At 39.4% G+C, this 23,684-nt stretch overlaps 1 protein-coding gene across 6 annotated transcripts in view; it reads right to left on the minus strand.

The window, feature by feature from the left end:
- The window catches only part of blnk (B cell linker), a 186,626-nt gene that overhangs the window by 93,224 nt on the left and 69,718 nt on the right, over positions 1-23,684 (minus strand). For 2 of the 6 annotated variants that reach the window (XM_048608677.1, XM_048608675.1), the window contains exon 1: positions 2,349-2,599. The exons of the other annotated variants lie outside the window; for them this stretch is intronic. In XM_048608677.1, coding sequence (XP_048464634.1) covers positions 2,349-2,389 — 41 coding nt within the window. In that variant the 5' untranslated portion in view covers positions 2,390-2,599. Of the gene's footprint in view, positions 1-2,348; positions 2,600-23,684 lie in introns of those variants that run through there. 6 annotated transcript variants of the gene reach the window in all.

Raw genomic sequence — 23,684 nt, forward strand, 5'->3', positions numbered from 1 at the left:
CTGTAGATCAAATCACAAAAATCAACATTTGTCAATTCTATACGGTAGCAAAGTGTACAAAAGAAAATAAATAATGAAACTACGTACAAACATTGGGTAAGCCACAGCTGAATGGTTTTGTTTGCTTCTGTGTAAAATGGCATTAAAGATAAAGATGTTAAACTATAGATATGAAGAGAGGCATGAGATATTTTAGCCATTTTTAATGGAGGAAGGAAGACACAGGAGAGTTAACAATCCTATATAAAGTTCTGAAGTTTTTATGATACATATGAATGGACTATTTTATATGCTTGAGGACTAAATTCAACAGCTCTGTGTGATCAAATTAAGAAGCATTAACTACCCTAAATATTTCAATGCGAGAACTGTTATCAGAGTAGAGATGACTAATATAAAGTTTCTTAAATTATGGAGGATTTTAAGAGGATAAAAATGGAAATAAATATGGTGCAGAACTTTCACAAGCAGGTTAATTGATCAGTTACAATGAAAGCTAACACTTTTGCCATCAGCAACTTATACCATAATTTTCTGGGGCTTTCATTAACACAGTGGCCTGGACATAGACACATGGAGGCAAACTAACACACAGGCTGGTAGTGGAAAACTGCTGGCCTGTCTGCCTTCAGTCCCACCTTTGTCGCTGATAGGAAATTTCACCCATGTTTTTGAATCTTGTTGAACCTAAAATTTTAGATGCCGAAGCTAAAAGGAAGTAATTGACATGAAATCTGTCTCCTAATTATGAAGTGCAGTTTAATTAAGAATAGAGATTTTTCAACTTTTCCTTCTTGTATCTCAGAATTGAATATCCTTCCTTAGGTGACCAGAAGGTGACAAAACATCTTTATGACAAAGGTATCTGTTGTAATGCTTAAACCTCAAATCTGAACGACCACTACCTTTTATCTAAATAAATCACTTAATTATTTCAGTTACATGAATAGAATTAAAAAGAAAACAAAATAGTTAGTATTTGAAATGTTGGATGAATTAAATCAACATTTTTTTTTAAAAAGAGCTCGTGTTTAAATTTTTTAGGATGGCGTTTTTTTTTGGATAACTGCTGTAAAATTGTTTTGGATTTTGAGCAGCATCAGCATTTCCTATTCACCAAGTGTACTTATCTCAACAACCATGATGTTCATCCCCTATTCCTCTCCTCCACACCAACCCATACTGTTTCCAAGTAAGCCTAAAGCTACGCCTAGCTGTGTCTTGCAGTTGCAATACATTTAGCCACAAATTTAAGGGTCATGAGGCTGAATCAAAATTAATGAGAGTCATGGTCATATTTAAAAGGATTTCCTGCAGATTTGGCATCAATGTTGCACATCTTATATGTAACTTGAATTCCAATACTTCAATTGGTAATTACATAATGCAGTAAAACATCCCGTGGTATCTCATGGGAATTTGACACCAAATTGTGTGCGGAGACATTATGCCAAATGACCAAAAGCTTAATCATAGAGGTAGATTTTAAGGAGTATTTTAAAGGAATGACAGAGAAGTGCAGCACTTGAAATGACTGATATAGTTCCAAACTGGAGTTCCATTTATGGGGTGCAATACATGTTCAGCCCTGTAAAAGTCATTTCTATGTTTTACTGATTGTTCTTTCTGGAGAGAATTCCAGAACTTAGGACTTTAGCAGTTGAAGGCATGGTGAGGTAATTTAAAAATGCAGATCGACAACAGCCAGAATTGAGAAGTGCAGGTACTTTGAGTGTTTTAGGTCTGGAGGAATTTACAGATGTATATCTGATCTAAAGGACCAATGGATCATTTTGACTTTGAACAATAGTATCAACCAGTAGATGTCAATCCATCTGCTGTTATACATTACTCACAATTTAAATCTTCCTTGACTTCAATGTTCCTATACCTAAATAATGTTTCAGCACACTTGAGTAACGTATCGACTTACATCTCAGTGTTTGCTGAAATATCTATGATTTACATGCATCATCTTCAATAAACAGTTTGAACCATTAAAGATTTTATCACCATTTAAAATTTGAAGAACAATCAATTGCTATATCACTTCACAATGTCCCATGTGCAGTTTTTCAAAGTAATAACAATCTGCAAATACAATGATTCACATAACCTCTATGAACTTCAAGCAAACCAGAAGAACAAAAGTTCTTTAAGTAATGCACACTCCCACTAATTCACAAATAAAATGAACAGTTATTAATTACTTAAATTATTAGTGAAAATCTTCCTTTCTGTCATTCCAACTCAACCTGTCAATAAAAGTACTGCCTAGTCCTAGAATTGCCAGTTACATACACTTCAACCTTTGTTACTCATTTCTTATCAAGAACCTGAACACTCACCTTATTCTCTGACTGTGAGCAAGTTTACTTAACTTTTCCATCTTCTCTACTCAGGAAAGCATAACTAGTGTTTGCCAATTATCTTCATCTGTGTATCAAAAGGTAGCTGTTATCAAAAGGTCAGTCAAAGAAGAAGCACAAAAGATGCACTGTATCAGAGATCTTTCAGTTTGCGTGGGTGAGAAATGACATCCTGCAGACACTAACATATCGTAAATGTTCTCAACATTGACTCTACATCATCTTATGTTCCCTGCAGTGTATGATTATGAGCTCTATGCTTGAAGAAGTTTACCGGTACAGACTGTCTCAAATCACTGAACTCAAATCAGGCCTTGTTTACTGATATATTTGGTTATTGTAGCCAGTAATCTTTAGCAGAGATATTAAAGTAAGATTTGGATTTGGTTTCAGAGAGCGATGGTAACATTTCACTGGTTTTAAACTTTGGATTTTGTTTAGTTTATATCCTTAACACTGAGATATGATGTGGTTTGCTCCCTAGAACTTCAGTTAAGGCAAACATGAAATACATATCCTTCAGTACATTATAAAATCAAAATTCCATCTCGATCACTGAATTGTCCCTGAAGTATCATGATAATATAGCAATCAATTGGGGTGTCTGGTTTGTATATTTAAATGCTGACTCTTACTACTCTGTTATAATTTTCACAGATTTTTTTTTAAATGCTTTACTGGTATTTGTTTTAGAAATACGTATTGCTTTACTGGTATTAGTTTTAGAAATACGTATCGCTGGCCATCATTGGCACGAAGTAATAATCTTAATATTTTTGAGTAAAAGTAATTTTAAACTGGTGTTCAATGAGTTTTCAAAGAGTGAGGTTTTATAACATTTATAAGGTGCACTTGCTCGTGAATGGTCGTGAATTAATCAAGGGACAGGATGTCCGTTCTGGGGAATGACTTTTGCATCTAATGTCAGGCATTCCTAGATAATGTAGCATACATTCATGTGCAAACCAGGGCTCTTATCAAACCGTCCAAATAATTTGCTACAAATGTAATCTCAGAAGAGCAGCTCCCATTGCACCAGTTGATGCTACCATATTTCGTAGCAGTCATTCTTGTAATCTCTGAGCGACACTGTCAATTTGGTGATAGCTGTGCACTAGAGTTGGTCATTACTAAACTTTCATATCCAACCATTACAAATTTTTACGCAATCATCCTTTGCTGGATTGAAATATAAATTTCATACGCAGATGAAGAGGACAGTGTACGAAATCATGGCAAAATTTAGTTTCCAACATCTGTAAGCGTATTTTGAATCATTCACATAATACAATAAATATAGACAATATGATGTGAATATCGGTGCAATAAGATGATCATCTCCGCTACCGTGATTGAAAGATAGCTCAGAGGTATCAAGTTGCAAATGGATTATGTATAGATGTACTTATAGAGAAATTGCCAGCTGTGACATTCTACGTATACCACGGATAAAATATTCATTTAAGTTTTTGTAAGAACACAAGCATACCCAAGAACTACAAGAAAATTCCTCAAGTGGCATAAGACTAATTTGTCCAATTTCTTGCAAGCATTTTATTTCTGAGTATTAACATTGCTGCTTGCTGGAGATTTTCTATTCAAAAAATAAATCAAACCATGACTTTAACTTTGGAGCGACACAAACCTTTTAAACTGACAATTTAAACATCAGTTGAATGAGCACGCAGGTGTGTTTAAACTCAACTACTCTATCATAAAAACTCCCTGCAGTACAGCCTCTATCATGGAAAGAAGCACTTCTGCTTTCTGGTTTTAGGTCAACCGCTAATTCACAAAATAAATGAAAAAACATATCATGTACACCATGCTTGGTCAAAACTTGGTCATGCTCAAGTAGCAACAGATACAGATGTAAAATATAGATAAAACTAAGTGAATGGCTTTAGTCACAGGAGCGCCTTGTGACATATTTTAACTAGGTTTGATTTTCAATTAGTGAAGCATTTCTGGATTAGAATACTTTCCAAAGTGTACCAGTGAAAATAGGAACAGGAGCATAAATAAAAAAACAGATTAAACTCTACTTTTGGATTAAAAACCAGGCCTACTAACACGTCTTCATGAATCAACAACAATCATTCAAGTTTCTCTCTGCTACAACTACTGCCAAACAAATCTGAATACTTTCCAGACACTGCTTAGGAAAGCTGATGATCATTCACTCTTTGGTCTAAATTTTCCTCTGATATGGGTTTAGGCTGGATTTTCACTTTTAGCTCTGACTCCACCATTACATTTTCCTGAGTGAGTTATCAAAGTAAGCCATGAACCTTTTTGCTATTGCTGCCTCGGACAATGCAGTACGACACTCCTGGGACATCTGCTGCATCAATAAGAGGAGCCAGGTTTAAGAGGGGCAGAAGTATCCTTAAGACGTGAAGCCAAAATAAACCTTGGAGTAAGATGGGACCAAGTGTCTGGAGCCCATGGGGGAGTGACGCGTGCCCAAATGTCTCCGAGGGCCTTCAGCAGGCATAAATTGGAGGGCCAAAGTCACTCCATTATTTAAGTGTAGATTTGCCTAGCTTACTATCTGTTGTCAGATCGTCACCAGAATGTGTTATTAGGGATAAGACGACAGAGCACATGGACTTGGACAAATAGGAGCTGATCAAAGAGAACCAGCATGGATTTACAATGGTTGTACAGGCTGAGGATTTGGAAAGTGCTGACAAAGAGGCCTTAGTGAATCGCACAATTACACCTTGTAGGTGGCACACAGACAGCACCTGCGGTGTCATAGTGGAAAGAGTGACTAAGGAACTAGCCGAATTTTTCAGCAGGTTCTAGCATAGCAAGAAAAATCAATGGGTTTTATTTATTTGAAAATTCAGCTCACAGCATTTGACAGATTCCACATGAGACTCCCAGCAAAACAGAGTGGATTGAATTTTCTCAATGTTTACAGATAACTGGGATGAATGAAGAAAGAGCCAAACATCCAAGTATTTTGACAATACAAAATTATATGGTACTATAAATAGTGGAGGCAGAAAATTACAATGGGAAATCAATAGATTAAATGAGTGGGCAAGATTATCCATGGTGAAGCTTAATGCAGAGAAGTATGAGATAATTCTCTCCGGATCTAAGAGGTATAGATCAGAGTATTGTGGATAAGCAGAGTCATTTACGGGTCCACTAAAAACGAGTAAATAAGTAGAAAGGGTGGTGTTTAATGCAGTTGACAACTCTCTCACTCACTGTCGGTACAGCTGGTGAGAGTATCACATTGCCTCTTTTTATGATAACCTGCTAAACTATGTGTCGAGCAGCAGCAGGGTTCCCTGGTCTTCAAGGGGACAGAGGTTCCAGTTGCTGAGAGCTGCCAATCAATCAGAAGTCAGCATCTCTTTGTTGCTCAACAGCGCCAGAGGGGTGGGTTAGGCTGGTCTGGGTACTACAATCCCCCAGGAGAATGGACCCAGGTGCTGTAAATGGTGACAAAGGCCATGGGGACACGGTAGCAGGGACAGCAGGCAGCAAAGTCAGAGAGTAGCTCTCAGTGGCTCCACCTTCCCTAGTGCCAGGTCCCTCAATCAGGCAGGAACTGCCTTTGATTAAGAGGCCTTCTCACTTCCAGGAAAACAGTGAGAAAACCCTGATAGGTTTGCATTTTGTGTTCTCTGCATTGGTGAATGCCCTGCCTGCCACTGGCTAAATACTAGTTGTGGCAGGAGGAGACCCTTAAGAAAGTATTAATTGCACACAAAATTCCCAATGGGAAAGTCCTCCATGGGCCTTCCTGCTGCAGCATCAATCACAGCATTGGCTGAAGGTGACAGGATCCCCATTTGCTATCCTCCCAACTGATTAAATACCCCAGTCACGCAACTTGCCATATGGGAGGATATTTAATTTTGCCCCCCAAACTAATTTTGAATGCCAGTGCAATGGTGGTTTTTATCTCCAGAGCAATGGAGGTTTTTTTTTCAATCTCCAATGCAAAGAAATCCAAAGTGGTGGGAGTTATGCTACAGATGTACAGTTCTGATTTGATAGTATGTACCTGCGTAAAGATATATTGGCCTCAAAGGAACTGTGCACAGATTTATCAAAATGATACCAGGCTTAAGCAGATTAAATGATGAGGGCTAATCACAGATGTAGGTGATTAAGGGGTGATTCAATTGAGGTTCTTAAGATGAATAAAGGGTAGATAGAGAGACATTATTTCCTTGGTATGAGATTTCAGAGAAGGGGTATGTAATTTTAAATGCCAATCTAGAACAATCAAGGATTGTGTCAGTAAACATCAGTCATAGAAACTCCATCAATAAGTTGCTGAGGATAGGTAAACTGAAAATTTCGTAACCTTAGCTTGATAGTTTTTTGTTAGTTTAGGTATATTAAGGGTTATAGAATCAGTGAGTAGATGGAGTTAGAATAGAAATCAGTCATTAATTAAATAGGGGAACAGCTTTGTGGGGCTGAATGACTACCTTTTGATTTCATGTTCCTCTGAACTTCCTTCCTACTGTTACAGTGAATTTCCTCATTGACATAACTGAATTTCTGATGAGTCCTTGGATGACAGACTATGATATTGATTATCTATGATGTCAGGACTACAGTAAAACGTTCTTCCTGTTCAAGTTAAAATATTAATGATTTACAATTGTTATGGCAATCCAAGATCTATTATCTCATTCCAATAAAACACAAACGTATAACTGTCTAGATCCCATGTCTTTACCTGCAAAGGGCCAATGAATTAATTAGTTTTATAAGGTGTACGTGTCAGTTTAAGTTGAGACAATGGAACTTGTTTCGAAGGTGATTCTGCGCTTTGACCACACTGAAGTTCTGCCAAGTTTCCACTTCTCAGTAATACCACCAAAGGAATGTCCACTGCTGCAAAATCAAAGCAGCTGCTACTTTCCACACTTTAAATCCAGGGACTATATTTCAAATCTGAGGCCCCAATCCTCTAGCTGTTAAGTTCTCCCAACTTATCTCTATATCCATATGCAAAAACAGAAATTGCTAGAAAAGTTCAGCAGGTCTGGCAGCATTTCCACAAATGGTGCTGGACCTACTGAACTTTTCCAGCAACTTCTGTTTTTGTTTCTGATGTACAGCATCTGCAGTTCTTTTGGTTTTTATTCTATGTGATTGTAGCAGCTCCCACACATTTTCTGTTTTTTTCCCATCTCTGGTGTCCATCTTTATTCCATTCACTCTCAATTGCTGCTTTTCAGCTGTTCATTGGCCCAGTTTTCTTTTTCTAGTTCCACCAAGGTGGTGGACCCCAATTCCACCATTCATCACCTTGCAGGGCTGTGTTCACATAGTCCAGGAACATTCAGCATGTAGCAGCACGATAGGTTATGGCTGTTCAAAATTATTCCCTGATCTCTGCTTTGCACTCTGGTATTGCAATCTGTCAGTTCAATGAACTCAAATTCAAAATGCAGTTACCCTAGTCTGTATCATCATAAATGCAATTAAACAGGTTTGAAAGTTAAATTGAAATTTCACAAAGTGGGATTCAATTACAAGTTTTATGCATTTTACATTTTAGACTTCTAAGCTTCTCCTCTAAGTGAAATACTGGTACTAAAAATGATGTAAACAGTCGTGACTATTGGAGAAGAAACAATGAAGGAAAAGTTGGAATTGATCAGAAAGGACATTTGCAATGAAAAAAATTATGATACAGAATGAGGCAAAATAAATTAAAAGTCATCAACTACGATGGAATAAATTTTAAGATGTTCATGTAAATACCAAGGATGATTAATAAGCGTTATATATTTTTAAAAAAGACTTTGTGATAGATGACGACTGCAGGAACATCTGTCTGTTATCAGGTAGAGACATTTTATCACCAGTGCCTGCTGTGAGCACTCAGCAAATAGTTGTGAATTATATCATCCTGTTGTGCTGCAGTCCAGTCACAGGAAAGCAGAGTTTTGCAAACGTGAAATGTAAAACAGAACACAGAGTTCACCTGACTTGATTTCTATGGTTAGTAGAACATTTGTTGATGAAAGATATGGGGCACGTTTTTGGACAGATGGATTACGGTGTGTAAGAAACCTGGAGTGAAAGGGTCCATTGAGGAACTTCATTACCTCCATTTTAACTGGAGCTCTGCTCAAACACAACCAGTTGGAAGCTGTCTTCTGCCTTAAACTAAAACCTATGTCACCAGGATCTGCTCTACATGTTGAAAGAGGTGCCTGCCAGTTTGACATTTGTGTCCTATACCAAAATGCAACATGCGCCATCTACAAATCTTAAAATTATGGCTAACATACCCAAGCTGAGGCAACTAATATTTTCCATAAATAGTGTTGATCTCAATACACCTGGGCAACACCATAGTATACTTCTCTCCAGTTTGGACATTAACCATCCACTGATTGATGCTATAATTACCATTTTTCTCTGATTCAGTGTTGCTTTTGCATTCTAGACACAAAATCAGAGCATCAGGCTTCCCTTTTCTTGGTCTTATCTACTTGCACTGGCAGATTTAATGACCTTTGTAACACCTGAAGTGCGTTTACTCCTTGATCTGCACTATAACCCATTTGCTCATGTTATCAGTTTCCAAGTACGTCCCTCCAGACTTCTGTGAATACCAAAGTTTTGCACATCGCAACAAGTATTCAAGAGACCCGCTGAGAAAAGTTATCAGAATGCCTCTCCAAATTGATCCCAACAGGAAAGCCTTGCCTTCAGAATTCCTGTCCTTTCCTCGGTAACCATTTCAGCAGCCAAACGGATCATATTGTGACGATATCTTGCTAGTCAAGTAAAGGGTTTCTCTTGTCTCCCAAGGCTGATTCAACACCTCACCAATTTCCCCAAATACAACCACAAAGTGCAAGATCTGTGTAAAGCCTGTTTTAACATTTACAAAATGGAATGCATTTCTATTCAGGAAATTCTCTGGATCCACAGTGAGAGGCAGCAGTCCAGCATAGGTTACCCTCTAAGCTTTGAGAGATTAATCACCATAGCAGAACTTTGTTATGCTGCTGCCTAACAGTTAACCTAAAATGGATAAACTCCACATTTCTCCATAAGGTGGTTTGGTATCATGTTAAGTGCAAATCAACATGGCACCTTGGCTAATGTCATAAATTCGCCAGCTCAGAATGAGTCAATGACATTACAATGCTAACTCTAATTTTAGTCAGCAATGGCAGAACTGTTCAGTTACTTAACCTGGGCTGTAAGTCATTTTGCACAAGATGGCAAAGTTCATCCAGAACTTCTTTAGTAATTGATGTTTATAAAGACACACCACCTCACTCAGTCCCACGTAAGAGTTCTGAGAGCTATTAACTCTTTGTGCGGAATTTAATGTTTGCAATGGGGGTGGGGGGGTGTGTCTCTGGCTGGACAATTAGTGGGAATCGCACATCACTTTTTTCTGGGCGGGTAAATGCTATTCCAAGGCAGTTGGGCACTAGCTTGGACAGCATCAAAAGCCTTGAGATTAAATTACACCCCAGACAGAATGGAGACTTTTGGCAGCCCCTTCCAAAACCCAGGACAGCAAAGGCAGCAGATACTGGGAACACCAACACCTGCAGACTCCCCTCCAAACCATTCACCATGCTGACATGCAATTGTACTGTTGTTCTTCACTGTCCTTTCTTGTTCAACATCCTGGAACTCCTTCCCTAATGGCACTGAGTGCATACCTACACGACACAGACTACAGCAGCCCAAGAACACAGCTCACTCCCAACCTCAAGGGCAATTAGGACTGCGCAGTTAAAGCTGACCTAGCTAGCAACATGACATTCTATGAAAGTATTTGAAAAATCCCACCTCTGAGCTGCTGGTCAATTGAGACTGGCAGCTTGCTAGAATTGGTAGTGCGACCAGGGATGGTGGTCACTGCTCGTACTGCACTTCAGGCTTTCACCAGGAATTGTCACTGCACCCTGGACAAACCCGACAGGTGAAAGGAGATGAGCAGGATTGCAATCACAAATTAAGTTCATTTACAGGAGTGAATAATGGCAACGAGCTGAAATGTTTCCTCCAGGCCCAGCAAGCCTATCTGCAAATTCCCCACATCTCAACCCTCCCAGCTCCCCACCATGAGATCTAACTGCACCTCCACAATGTCCTACTGTTTCAAAATGGTATATAATGAGATGTACGTAAGTGATAATAACGTAAGGATGATTTGACTCTGACATCAATAGGAAAGGAAACATTGGACTAGAATGAGAATGTAAGGAGAGAGGTCTTCAACACTACATCTGCATTTGGTAACCTTTAAAGTATAAATGTTGTGGTGAAATCCATTTCCAGCATTCCGAGAATGCAACTTTCAGGGACCAGTTTCCGGGTGCTACATTTGATTGCTTCAAAATGTTAGTAACATTTAATTCTACCTAACATTAGGGAAGAAGTTTATTGCAAGGTTTTCAGTGGGTCTGTCAGGGCAGTTCTGGGTTAACTGAACAGGAGTTCAATGCAGAAGGAGGTAGAGGTAGACTCTGTATTAGGAGCACTGCAATTACCCGTGCTTCTGGGAAGTCAGCTGAACTAGACAGATTCTGTACAGGGCACTCAGTGAAAAATTAAAAGCAACAGAATGGCTGTGTGTTCTTTGAACTCTGGAAGCAGCTAAGTGTTGGAGTCAGGTTTCTGATCTCCTGGGGAGTTCAAATTGTGCAGATTTCTAGCTGTGTTGGGTTGGGGCAGGTAGGAGGGTATTGGGCACAGTTGTTGATAGATTTATGGGGTCTGTCTTAGCACATATGCTATGTGATGTGCACGGGGGAGTGTTCAATCATTTTATTACCCATATTTATCACATTCATTATGGGTGTCAGAAGAAAGTTGTACTTCTAGAAAAGATTGTATTACAGTTTTAACAATGTATAGTAAAGTTATTTTCCAAAACTGTGGAATCTTGTGGCTTTATTCTCTCAGCAAGTGCCCTGGATCTCACACTTTGCTTAGAAATAAAAGTTATTGGTCCCTAGCCAGATCATAAACCAAATTTGGCAGTAGGGTCTGGGATTCTAACAATCTAAATAAAGGAGTGTTATAGCACATCAGTGTGCAAGAGTACTTGGAGATAAGGAGCAAATGGTGTCAGGGACAGCCTATGTGCAGTTACCCTAATCTGAGATACTCCAGGCTGATATCTTAAATTTGGAGATAGTCTTGGCATAAAGCCAATATATAGGCTTTCCTGCCTGTCAGGCAGCCAGATTCTCAATCAGTGTCAAGTGGCAAACCCACAGTAAAACAATTGCAGTAAAATATGCAGATTTCTTTTTGCGAAGCTCATACTTTTGGCTTTCGTGTCTTTCCCTCCGTTTTAAATGGGTACATTAGTTAATATTGGGCAACAGTTTATTCTATAATTCAATAATTCTACCATATGGACATGGAATCCTCACTTTTTTTTAAAAGAAACTGAATTTAATAAAGACTGTGTATGGATGAATGAATAAGTAAAATGATTGAATGAGTAAAATTACTAATCTATTGTTGAAATTGCTTTATTTCAAAGAGATAACGGAGGGGTTAGTGATGACAAAGAGGGGGACACAATGTGGGCCTGTTGGTCAGACATTTTTTGTGGAATTCTATTCCAGAATTACATAATGAAGTCAGAACATACAGGATTTCTGCAATATGTTAATTCTTTTCAATTTGAAAATAGAATAGAAACTCTACAGTGTGGAAGCAGACCAATCAGCCCATTGAGTCCACACCGACCCTCTGGAGAGCATTCCACCCGGACCCACCCCATCCCTTTTACCCTGCATTTCCCATGGCTAATCTACCTAGCCAGCACACCCCTGAACACAACGGGGCAGTTTAGCATGGCCAAACTACCTAGCCTGCACATCTTCTGACTGTGGGAGGATGCAGGCATGGGGAAAATGTGCAAACTCCACACAGACAATCAACAGAGGATGGAATCGAACCCAGGTCCCTGGTGCTGTGAGGCAGCAGTGCTAACCACTGAGCCACATGCCGCCTTGCTTTTAAGACAAAAAATTCAGCAATTGTGTAATAGTTTAGATTTTAATCAAATAATCTGGCCATCTAAGATGACCTAAATTTGAAACTACCACAAATGACTGGGAGTATAACCACCTACTCTTGTCGCTGATATAAATATGGTTAAGAGCAAACATATACGTGACACTATTCTCAGGACGAATTAGTCATAGGATAAAACATCAGGAGGGGGAAATTAGTCTATTCCAGTTGCAAAAAATAGTCTGTGAATTGGCTGCCCCACATTCGTCCTCTCATAGTTGCATAATGTCAATTCAAATTTTCTCAGAAACTCTTCTCTGTTTCACCATTTGTTTGCTTGGTGCTGTATTTAAAAAATATTGTACTTTCCCAAGCAATAATAACTGGTGCAGTGTAAATTTCTTATCAATTTGCCCTACACCTGATTAGCACCACTAATGTAGACCAATTTCAATTCCCGTAGACACCCCAAATACCTTTTACAGCACAGCTGTTCCTCAGAGAGCCATGTCTGTATTACACAGAGACTGACTGCTGCTTACAAGCAGATTTGGCAACCCTTACATTAAATTCACATTTAACATACAATGTTCTGTACAGTTAAACCATTTCAATGGTGTAGGTAAATCTTATGTAGATTACCTCAGAAGATAAAGTGATGAATTATATACTAAAGACCTACGAAACCACAAGTCATTCAAAATTAAATTAACATAACTCAGACCTTGTGAATCCTTTTAAAACTTTTTTTTTTAATATAAAGCTTCGAGTGCTTTTGCCATTTCTGAGCAATTCATCATTCCTAGTTTTATGCTGAAGGACCAGAGCTGGTTTTGGACTATTTAAGGAACCATGGGTTTCAATATTTAGAAGAAAATCATTGAATCATGGTGGACACACCAAACAGAAATCATTGAGTCTCCTACATCCATGATGGCTCCCAGCAAGAACAATTCAGCAAGTTCCATTTACCCAGCTTTTCCCTGTAGTCGAATAGATGCTTATCCAATTCCTCTTTTGAAAGCCACAATTCAATCTGTTTCCAACACACTTCTGGCCAGTACATTCCAGATCGTAAACACATCTCTATCATTTACAAAGCATCAGCTTTTCCCCATGTTGTCATTGGTTCTTTTACAATTCACTGGTTTACTAAAATAACCACAAAAATCGGGACTGTCTGACAGAGATCTCAGTAACTGAGATTCCTCATCCATGATCTGAGACCTATCTAAAACCTTGGAAGATTCTTGACAGTCCCCTCCTAATGAGATTTGGTGTGTAAGAGGCTCTACTCTAGCTTTGATGCATGAAATCATTCTAAAATAATTCTGTTTGGTTTCAAATTAATTATTCATCACAATGCTGGATAGTACACCAAAAAGTGGTAAATATATGTTAAGAACCCTATTTAGCAAGAACTATTGGAAAATTTCGGTTAAATATTCTCATTTAAAATCAAATTTCCATCATCCATAGTATTTTGAAGTAAAAACAAAAATGCTGGAGAAACTCAGCAGGTCTAGCAACATCTGTGGAGAGAGACACAGAGTTAACATTTCACATCCAAGGACTTCTTTGGAAGACGACTATTATCGGACTTGAAATGTTTCTCACTCCACACTGGTGCCAGAACTGCTGAGTTCCTCCAGCATTTTCTGTTTTTATTTAACGCTCTCATTATCCTCTGATGCCTGTCACTCGTATTAAATGCTGATGGATAGTTTTATCCTGGTATGTGACAAGCTTGCATGTTTTTGATGTGCTTTTGATATGTTGTAGTCTTAACTTTCTTCTGCAGTTTTTAAGCTTTGTGAAGGTTAGAAGAAATGTTCTATTGACGTCCTTTTTTAAATGTGCATGAAAGCACTATTAGCACTATTATGTGCTGGTTATCGCTCAGTTCGTAACTATCTAATCTTGAGTCAAAGTTGAAGTTGAAGTTCAGAGATTCGGGCATAAAAGCTGACATTCCAATGCAGTTATCAGATCCTTTAGCCTTTCAACTGTTTTCGCATTTTCAGTCTTTCATGGCATAAAACTAAATCGCAATCACACCACTCCCATTACATACAAAACAAAATCAAATATTCCCACCTCTCGAAAACATAAATGTATGTGCAAAATGACATTCCAGGACCAGGGAAAGCCACAGCTACATGTAACAGCAAATAAGTTATCAGGGGTTTCCTTTCCAGTACAATGCACGTTCTGTATACCTTATTTATGTCTTGGGAATATGCAATCTGCTACACATTCACTCACTTTTCCAGTGATGAAAATTGAGAATACTTAGCACTGGGCTTTTACAGCAGCTCTGGCTCAGCGATTGTATGGTCACCCGGGAATCAGTGAGCTAAGAGCTAAAGCTCCATGCTGAAGTTTTAGCATGTGATCTAGGCCAATACCAGCTGATGATGTGAGGTTCTGTCAGATATGTTTTCTGCTAGATAGGAAGGCAAACCAACTGGGCATTCAATTGGTCATCAGATGGATGCCAAAGTATCTGTGGTAAGAGGGGTGCGCCAGGGTTCTCCTGGTGTCCTGGTCAACATTTATCCTCAAATCAACTTTACGAAAATGAGATTATTTAGCCATTTATTCCAATGCGCAATGTTTCACTGTAGTACAGATGACACTTCAAAAAGTAATTGATTGGTTGTGAGCATTTTGGGATATATTGGGGCATGAATGTCTTTGAATAAATGTAAATTCTTTGCTGACGTAGCTTAGAGATTAGATTTTGAATTACTGGCATATGGATTTTGGTCTGTGTTTATGAGGGAAATGATTAACTTACCAATATTTCAGGAGCCATGATATTTTTTAAAACCAGAATGAGAGAAAGTACTCCCGGGGAACTTGACGGGAACTTGTTTGCATTGACAGAGTAAAAATTCAAAGGCACTAATTTGCTTTCAGTTTAGAAGAATCAGGAATTGGTTTTTTTTGCTTAGCAGACAGGAAGAAAAAACACAACTTGGAAAGCCCTTTGGGTCTAGTTTCCATGAGTCCTAGTTGAAGTCACATGTAACTAACTGTGTCTTTTGGAGAAAGAAGTTCATTTAGAACAGTTAGAATATCAGTAAGAGATTTCATTGAAAATTCCAGGCCAGAAGTATTTGCTTAGAACCCTGAAGGGATTATTTGATACTGAGAAAATCTAAGATCAGTTATGTGACATCAAGAAAAAGCCTTTAAATTCTCCTCCCTGGTAATTGAAAGAACCATATCAGGGAAACCTATAGATATCAAAGATGAGAGAATTCTGTCTGGTACTTGAGTATTGTAAAGTGACATCATTGGAAATAAATGGGATTGCATTTTGGTACATCTTTCAAAACCTCTCAAATTGTTTTATGTGTGAATAGTTTGTTTTAGTCTGTTTTATTTTTATTCATTTTATATGATACACTTCTGTTTGATTGTTAAAACCAAATCTGCAGCATGGTGTTCTTATGTTTCAGTTAAGGGCCACCTGCTAAATAAAAACACAACAAAATATGATCCATCAAACCAGATTTCAATCTGGGATTTGACTTGTCCAACAATAAAATCAGTTTGGATGAAAACATCAGGGAAAGCTCTAGCTTCAGCGACAGTCCTTTTTTCAACTGGTTTCAGTTTTATGTTGCTTTTTTTTTGTTCGGGTTAGGTCAGTTTTGTTAGGGGTCTTAATTAACTTCAATGAATTCTGGCATGGCACAACGTTGGCACTTCTGCACATTATAGAGTTCTGTGTGTATCAAACTAAGGCCTCAATACCTAATATATTTTCATATCCTTCTATTGGCAACATTTTTCACTTGCTTGTTCTTACTTCAAAATACAATTAATCCATTGAGGAGGGGAAAAATGTAGTTTAATGAAGATTTTTGGTACATTGTTTTACATCTATTGTCAAAAAAGGATCCGGACAACAAGTAAACAAATAGCAAGTTTTCTAATTACATGCAGCATTTCTTGAGTAACAGGGGAAAGCTGTAGTCAATTTCAACGTAACTGAATGAGGTTTACTCACTTGCGTTGCATTATTTTAAAAAGGGACAATGATTCTCTCTGCCAGGATCATCACGGATTGCAAACAAAACACACGGCTTTGTAAAGCCCTGACCTTAAATAACAAGCAAGAAAATCCCAAGGAATTTTTTGTCACAAAGATTGAGACTATCCAATCACCTACCTCTGATATGTCCTGTCCTCCAAGCCCATCAAATCAAACATTTTCTACTGCTCACCCAGATCCCTCTATAGTCCTGTCACAGTTGTGAAATGTGTTGGACAATTAAATAACTAACTGGAGAGATGGAGAAGGCTCCACAAATATGTCCAACTGCAACGATGATCAGTGCAAAGGACAGGTTCGAAGCCTTTGCAGCCATCTTCAGCCAGAAGCCTCCTCCTGAGGTTTCCAAGCATTATAAATGCAAGTCTTCAATCAATTCTACTTACTCAACATGATATCAAGAAACAGCTGGTTGGCATTGAATACCACAAAAGCTATGGGCCCTGTTGACATTCCAAGAATAGTAGTACAGACCTGAGTTCCAAGAATAAACCCCAACCCAGTTCCAGTGAAGCTTCAAACTGGTACTTACCTGGACAATTTTCCACATTGCCAGTTAGGTCCTGGTCTCAAAAATGCAAACCAAACTCAACCCAGACAATGACCATCCCATCAGTCTACACTCGATCATTAGCAATTTGATGGAAGAGATTATTGACTGTGCTATCAACAGGCACTTGGTCAGCAAAAACCTGCTCACTGACATTCAGTTTGGGTTGACTGGGGCCACTCAACAGCTGGCTCATTACAGCCTTCATACAAACACGGTCAAAAGAGCTGAAATCCAGAGGTGAGCTGAGAATGATGGCCCTTGATGTCAAGGCAGCATTTTGCTGAGTGTGGCATCAAGGGTCCTAGCAAAATTGAAGCAAATGGGAACTAAGAAGAAAACTCTTCACTAGTTTGAGTCATACCTAGACAAAAGGAAAATAGCTGTAATTATTGGAGGGCAACCATTTCAGTTCTAGGACGTTTCTGCAGGAGTTTCTCAAGGTAGAGTCCCATCCACCTTCAGCCGCTTCATTAGTGATTTTCCCTCCGTTGTAAAGTCAGAATTGGGGATGTTTGCTGATGATTGCACAATGTTCAGCAATATTCACGATTCCTTGGATACCGAAGCAGCCCATGCCCATGCACAGCAAGCCCTGACAATGTCCAGGTTTGGCTAATAAATGACAGTAACATTCTGCATCATACAAATTCCAGACAATAACTACCTTCAAAAAGAAGGAATCTAACCATTGCCCCTTCACCTTCATTTGTGTTACCACTACTGAACTCTATACTATCAAAATCCTGGAGGTTAATATTGACCAGAAACTGGACTGGACCAACTGTACAAATACTGTGGCCACAAGAGGCTGCTGTGAGTAACCTACCTCTTGACTCCTAGATACCCATCAACCAAGTGATGGTGCAAGTCAGGAGTAACATTCCCAAAAAGCTGTTTGGCTGCTGGGGAGCTCCACATACGTTGACCGGAGTGCCGACACCTGAAAGCTGCTGCCTTGCACAGCTCTTGGAGGTCCACACAGCAGCAAGAAAAATTAGAGGGACCATTGGTCATGAGCGTGATTGCATAGTTTCTCTTTGCCTGGACGAGTATAACCCCAATAAAACTCAAATCTCAACGCCATCTGGGACAAAGCAGCCCACATGATTGACACCCCATCCATTGCCTTTAATGCCGTCTCCCTCCACCATTAGCATACAGTACCAGCATTTTGCACCATCTACAAGAGGCACTGCAGTAACCTGTCAATGGCTCTTCTGACGCTCCTTCCAAACCCATGTCCTCTATTCCCTAGAAAGAGAAGGGCAGCAGATGCATGGGAACATCACTAACTGTAAGTTTCCCTTCAAGCCGCATACTATTCCTTACTTAGGGCATTATATTGGTTTGAAGTGCCAGTTTATAAATTGGCCTTTGCTACCCCTTTAAAGAGCTCTGTTTGAATTTCTGCCAGTGAAACATTTAACAGTTCAGGTTTAAAAGGCCTAAAGGGTGGCAAATGGTCTGGGTTAAGACATTGGGCTTAATCTTATCAGCAATCGATCAAGTGTCATTTTCATTGCATTTCACACGGGATTTCTCTCCATGAGGCCTGGTGGGTTTTCTTGTGTGATTATTGCAAACATGCCTCATTAACTTGGTACTACACCTCTCTTGCCCTGTTCTGAACTCACCATAGACAGATCTACTCACCACCGTCAAGATATCCTGGGAGATTTCTGGTGCTGGCACCATCTTAGAAATCCATCCTGCAGTTGGTGAAGTGTTGGCATTCTGGAATCGCCCTTCACCATCAACATAATGGCACAGCAGCTACAAAGCACCTCTTCTCACTGACACCCTCCTTCTACATATAATGTACATTCCTACACCGATCACTGTTTGAGTGCCAGGCCATACGGCTCACCTGTCTTTAGCCACATTTGATGTTACAACCTACTCTGTCCCTATGGCCCTCCTTCGCTCAGCTTTTTGTCATTGTTCAATGTGGGACTGTCACATATAGAAAAGCCTTCAATCACTTCAAAACATTCATTTTTATTCAGCAACACCAAAAGGGAACTGAAATCAAACTAACAAAAGCTGCATTTGCCTCTCAAATCAGAAACGATTTACTTACCTTTTGAGCACCAACAATTTTACACTTTATGAATAATCACAGCATCTAGTTTACATCTATCGGCAATTAATTCCTGTATGGCTTGTTGCTGCTGTGCTCTATCATGTAATGTTTCTTCTGCTCAACGTCCTCACCTTCACCCTCAGAGAGCTGCTGCTGCTCTATCAGCTCTTCAGCCCCCAAGGACATGCCCATTTGCCTGCTCCTGTTGGTCAGAGCACAGTGTGTTAGGATCAAGTGGCACATTTTGCTTGGAGTGTACTGCAAGATCACACCTTCCCCAGCGTGACGGAGAGTGGTCCAATCCGGCAGAAAATTGCCCATCATTGCACACAAACTGTTCCAGCAGCAACGTTGCGATGAAAGGTGCCAGTGTGCTCCAAAATGCAGCACTGAAGTACAGAACTGTGTTGGCAGTGGATTGGAGCTGTGCCATGATGATGACAGCTGCTGGCATGTGTCAAATGGCACTGGCTGTGGACATGAAGTGCATGTGGCTGATGGCCATGGTGTGTGCCCTGAGAATGATGGTGCCAGGTATCCAAAATGGAGATCCAGAGGAGCAAGCAGCAAGCTGTAGTCACTGGGAACCCACTCTGACCTTCATGACAGGAATTCTCTGTGCCAACTAGCAAGTGGGAGAACGGCAGTGTGCTGTTCATGAGGCAAGGCCAAGGAATAACAAGGATAATAAAGGGTGATAATCCCTGTTAAAAGGTCTCTCACCTTCACTAGCAAGAATCCTGTCTCAACATGTGGGACTTGGTTGGAAAATGTAACTTTTTTGCTCTCGACATTGAGAAGGTCTTCTTTTGACAGCTCCTCCCAAATTTCCCACCACAGCCTGTGTCTTTCAGGGGCTAGGAAGATCCTGCCCATCATATTGGCTTTAATTGCATTTGGGGTAATTTCAAGGTTTGTTAACTTTAGAGAAATGACTAAAAAGTTTGAACTTAGTAGCTTGTACTGAACCGACATCCCTATCTTGAAACAAGAAGCATGTAGTTCACTAACGGACTTGGTCAGTGAACTGCATCCAAGGAACAAAACACATATTTTAAAATGATATCCTTACGTTTTATGGACGCACTTGTTCTTAATCACTTAATTTTCTTGCAAATATTAACTGAATGATTTTATGATGTTTGGCATGATTGATAAGAAGATGTATTATAATTTATCTAAATTATGTATTTAAAAGGATACATCATTTGTTCACACAATGAAACGTTAGTTCCATGAGTCTATGGAATAAGAAATGGTCATTTGTTTCCTACACAACTCTAGTTACAAAGCTGGGGTGACATTTGATAACCTTCTTAAGCCAAGGGTAGGAGTCAATTTGTACAATTTCCAAATTAGGAATAATTATACCACAGAATGAGTAATAAAAGTTGGAAACGCTTGAAGACTTTTGTAGTAGTTTTCATGGTTCTATGGTATATTTCTTCTGAGTCACAGTTCAATATAACATTACCTCAGAGAAAGGAGGAAAAAGGCATTGCCTAATCTTTCAACAGTCTAGGAATCTTGGCCTTTTAAGATATAACATGTCCATGTTTTCTGCACTGCTTGTGTGAAATATTTATAAAATCTTGCTGAATAAATTCTATTCATTCATAATTATTAGTAATATGTACCTCTTTAGGTCATGGACAACTGTGGACCCCTTTGTTATAAATTGAGAACTTAGAATTTAAGACTTTATGTAGAAGACCTTTATACCTCACATACCCATTTCGTTACTCCATCTCCATTTCAAGCTTGCCTTTCTTCTGCAAAGTTCTTAAATGTGTCGTTGCCTCTCAAATCCATACTTATCTTTCTCCAAACTCCATGTTCAAATCCCTCCAATTCAGTGGCCTCCTCTGCTGCAGTACTGAAATGGTTCCCCCCAAAGTCAGAAATTGGATCCTACGTGACTAGAAGAAAGGTAAATAATCCCTCCTCTTCCTTTTCAAACTGTATGCAGCTTTTCACAAAGTTAACCATACCATCTTCCTCCATCTACTTCCACTGTTACCCAGTTGGACAAGGCTTCTCCACCTGGTTTGATTCATTGTAGTGTGTCTCTCTCTGCTCTCACCTCATTTAACTCTGTCTCCCAAAAGTGTATCCTTAGCCTCTCTTACTTCTCAATTACATGCTACCTGCTGGCAACACCATCTGAAAACTCAGCGTTAGCTTTCACACGTATGCTGAAAATACCCAACCGAGCCTACAGAACAGAAGGCATTATCATAGATCATAGAATCCCTACAGTGTGGAAACAGGCCCTTCAGCCCAACAAGTCCAAACTGATCCTCAAAGCATCCCACCCAGACCCATCCCCCTATAACCCAACTAATCTACACATCCCTGAACACTATGGGCAATTTAGCACGGCCAATCCACCCAGCCTGCAAATCTTTGGACTGTGGGAGGAAACCAGAACACCTGGAGGAAAGCCGCGCAGACACCGGGAGAATGTGCAAACTCCATACAGACAGTTGCCCAAGGGTGGAATTGAACCTGGGTTCCTGGTGCTGTGAGGCAGCAGTGCTAACCACTGAGCCACCATGCCACCCCTGCTCCTACTCCAAACTCCATCCCTAGCCACTGGGATTGTCTGAGTCTGAACTAGACCGTTCACAACTTTTGTGTCACTCTTGTTCCTGAAATGAGCTTTAGGCCACACAGATATGCTTTAACTCAGACTTTCTATTTCCACCTCTGTAACAGTTCCGAATCTCACCCTGGCCCCAGCTTCCTTGCTGCTAAAACACTTATTCCTTGATTCTTCATTCTTCTTGAGGCTAGTCTCCCACCCTTTACCTTCCATAAGCCAGCTATTCAAAACTACAATCCAAATCCTTACTCACATTAAATCCACTGTGTTTATTGAGCCACATTAGCTCTCCGTTGAGTAACACCTTGATTTTAAAAATCTCACCCTTGACTTCAATTCCGTCTAAATCTGGCCACCCCTTACCTCTCGAATCTCCTCCCATTCTTCAAGTACCTGAGACATTTATATGTCTCAGATCCTGGTCTCTTGGCCATTCTCTATATTTAATTGCTTCACCATGAGTGAGTACGCTTTCAGCTGCCTAGGTTCTAAATTCTGGAATTCCCTTCTCAAATCTCTCCAATCTTCGTTTCCTTGAAAGCAACTACTTAAACTGTCTTTGACCAAGCTTTTGACACTCTGCCTTAAAATCACCTCATGCGATCACTGCTTTAAAACTCTGCCATGAAGCACTAAAAGGTTCTTTTGCCAGTATCTAATAACGAGGGCAGGAGAGGGGGTACATCAAGGGCGAGTGTCCGAGGCCCTGGGTTCTAACTGTGATTGGAGCCCTGGGGCCCCGTGTCAAATGTACTTCCTCATCCCATGACCTGGCCTTTCAATGCTGTGAAAAGAACACTTTTGCTCTTTGCACACTGGCAGATTTAAATATGGATACAAGCTACAGAGTCAATTAGAACAAAGGCACAGGCATTCACTTAGTAAAACAAATATTTTTCTATCAAACTTAATTTATTTTTCCTTTAGAATTGAGGTACTTTATAAAAAGTACATATAGTTTAGGTTTTTGTTGTTTCAGTGATTTAGTACATTACTCATTAATGATTCCACCACCATTGCAGAATTAAAAACATAGAAACATGAAATATAGGACCAGGAGTAGGCTGTTCAGCTCTTCAAGCCAATTCTGCCATTCAGTATGATCCGATCATCCAACTTAGTACCCTATTCCTGCTTTCTCCATGGATCTTTTGATCCTTTTAGCCCTAAAAACAATATCCAACTCCTTCCTGAAAACTTTCAATGTTTTAGCCTCATTTGCTTTCTGTGAGACAGAATTCCACAGAATCACCACTCTCTGGGTTAAAAAAATGTCACCTCATTGCAGTCCTAAATTGCCTAATTTGTATCCTTAAGCTGTGACCCCTTCATCATCAGGAATATCCTTCCTGCACCTACTTTCTCTAGTCCTCTTAGAATTATATATTTTTGTATGAGGTCCCCTTCATTCTTCTAAACTCCAGTGAATGTAGTTGTAAACAACCTAGTCTCTCTCATGCAGTGTAAAACAAAAAGGAACCGAAATTTTCTGGTAGGGGAAACAATTATTAACAGACCAAGCAACTTTGCTGGAGCAAATGATTAATTGAAACACTTTCAAACTTGGACTTTCACCAACTCTAGAACCTGGTGTGCAATGAAACTGTAACGGACGATAAATCTGCTGTAGGCAACAAGTGCAAATATTTATAGTTATTTTGCCATGCCACATTGGCAGTCTGTAGCCTTTGACCCTAATATACTGTTATCAACTTTATTTTTCATGTAAGTTTCCACGTAAACATTCACTTTGAAATACACAAGATTAGTTTCACTAAAATAACGTTGTTGGCTTTTTCCAACAATCTTTATCATACAATAAATCTTCTGCAATTGGGAAAGGAATATTTTACTCTTAAAAAGGAGAGGATTTTAATATAAGCTGAACAAAAGGCCAGTAGAAATGTCGATGGTGGTGGGTGTCCATGGATTTTGAGGAAGAGGTTTACTTGAGGGCATATGTATCTGGTATGGATCTTCATGTGATCGAGCAAGCAGATTCTTGTCCT

Source organism: Rhincodon typus, chromosome 20, assembly GCF_021869965.1.
Source record: "Rhincodon typus isolate 14 chromosome 20, sRhiTyp1.1, whole genome shotgun sequence".
NCBI lineage: Eukaryota > Metazoa > Chordata > Chondrichthyes > Orectolobiformes > Rhincodontidae > Rhincodon > Rhincodon typus.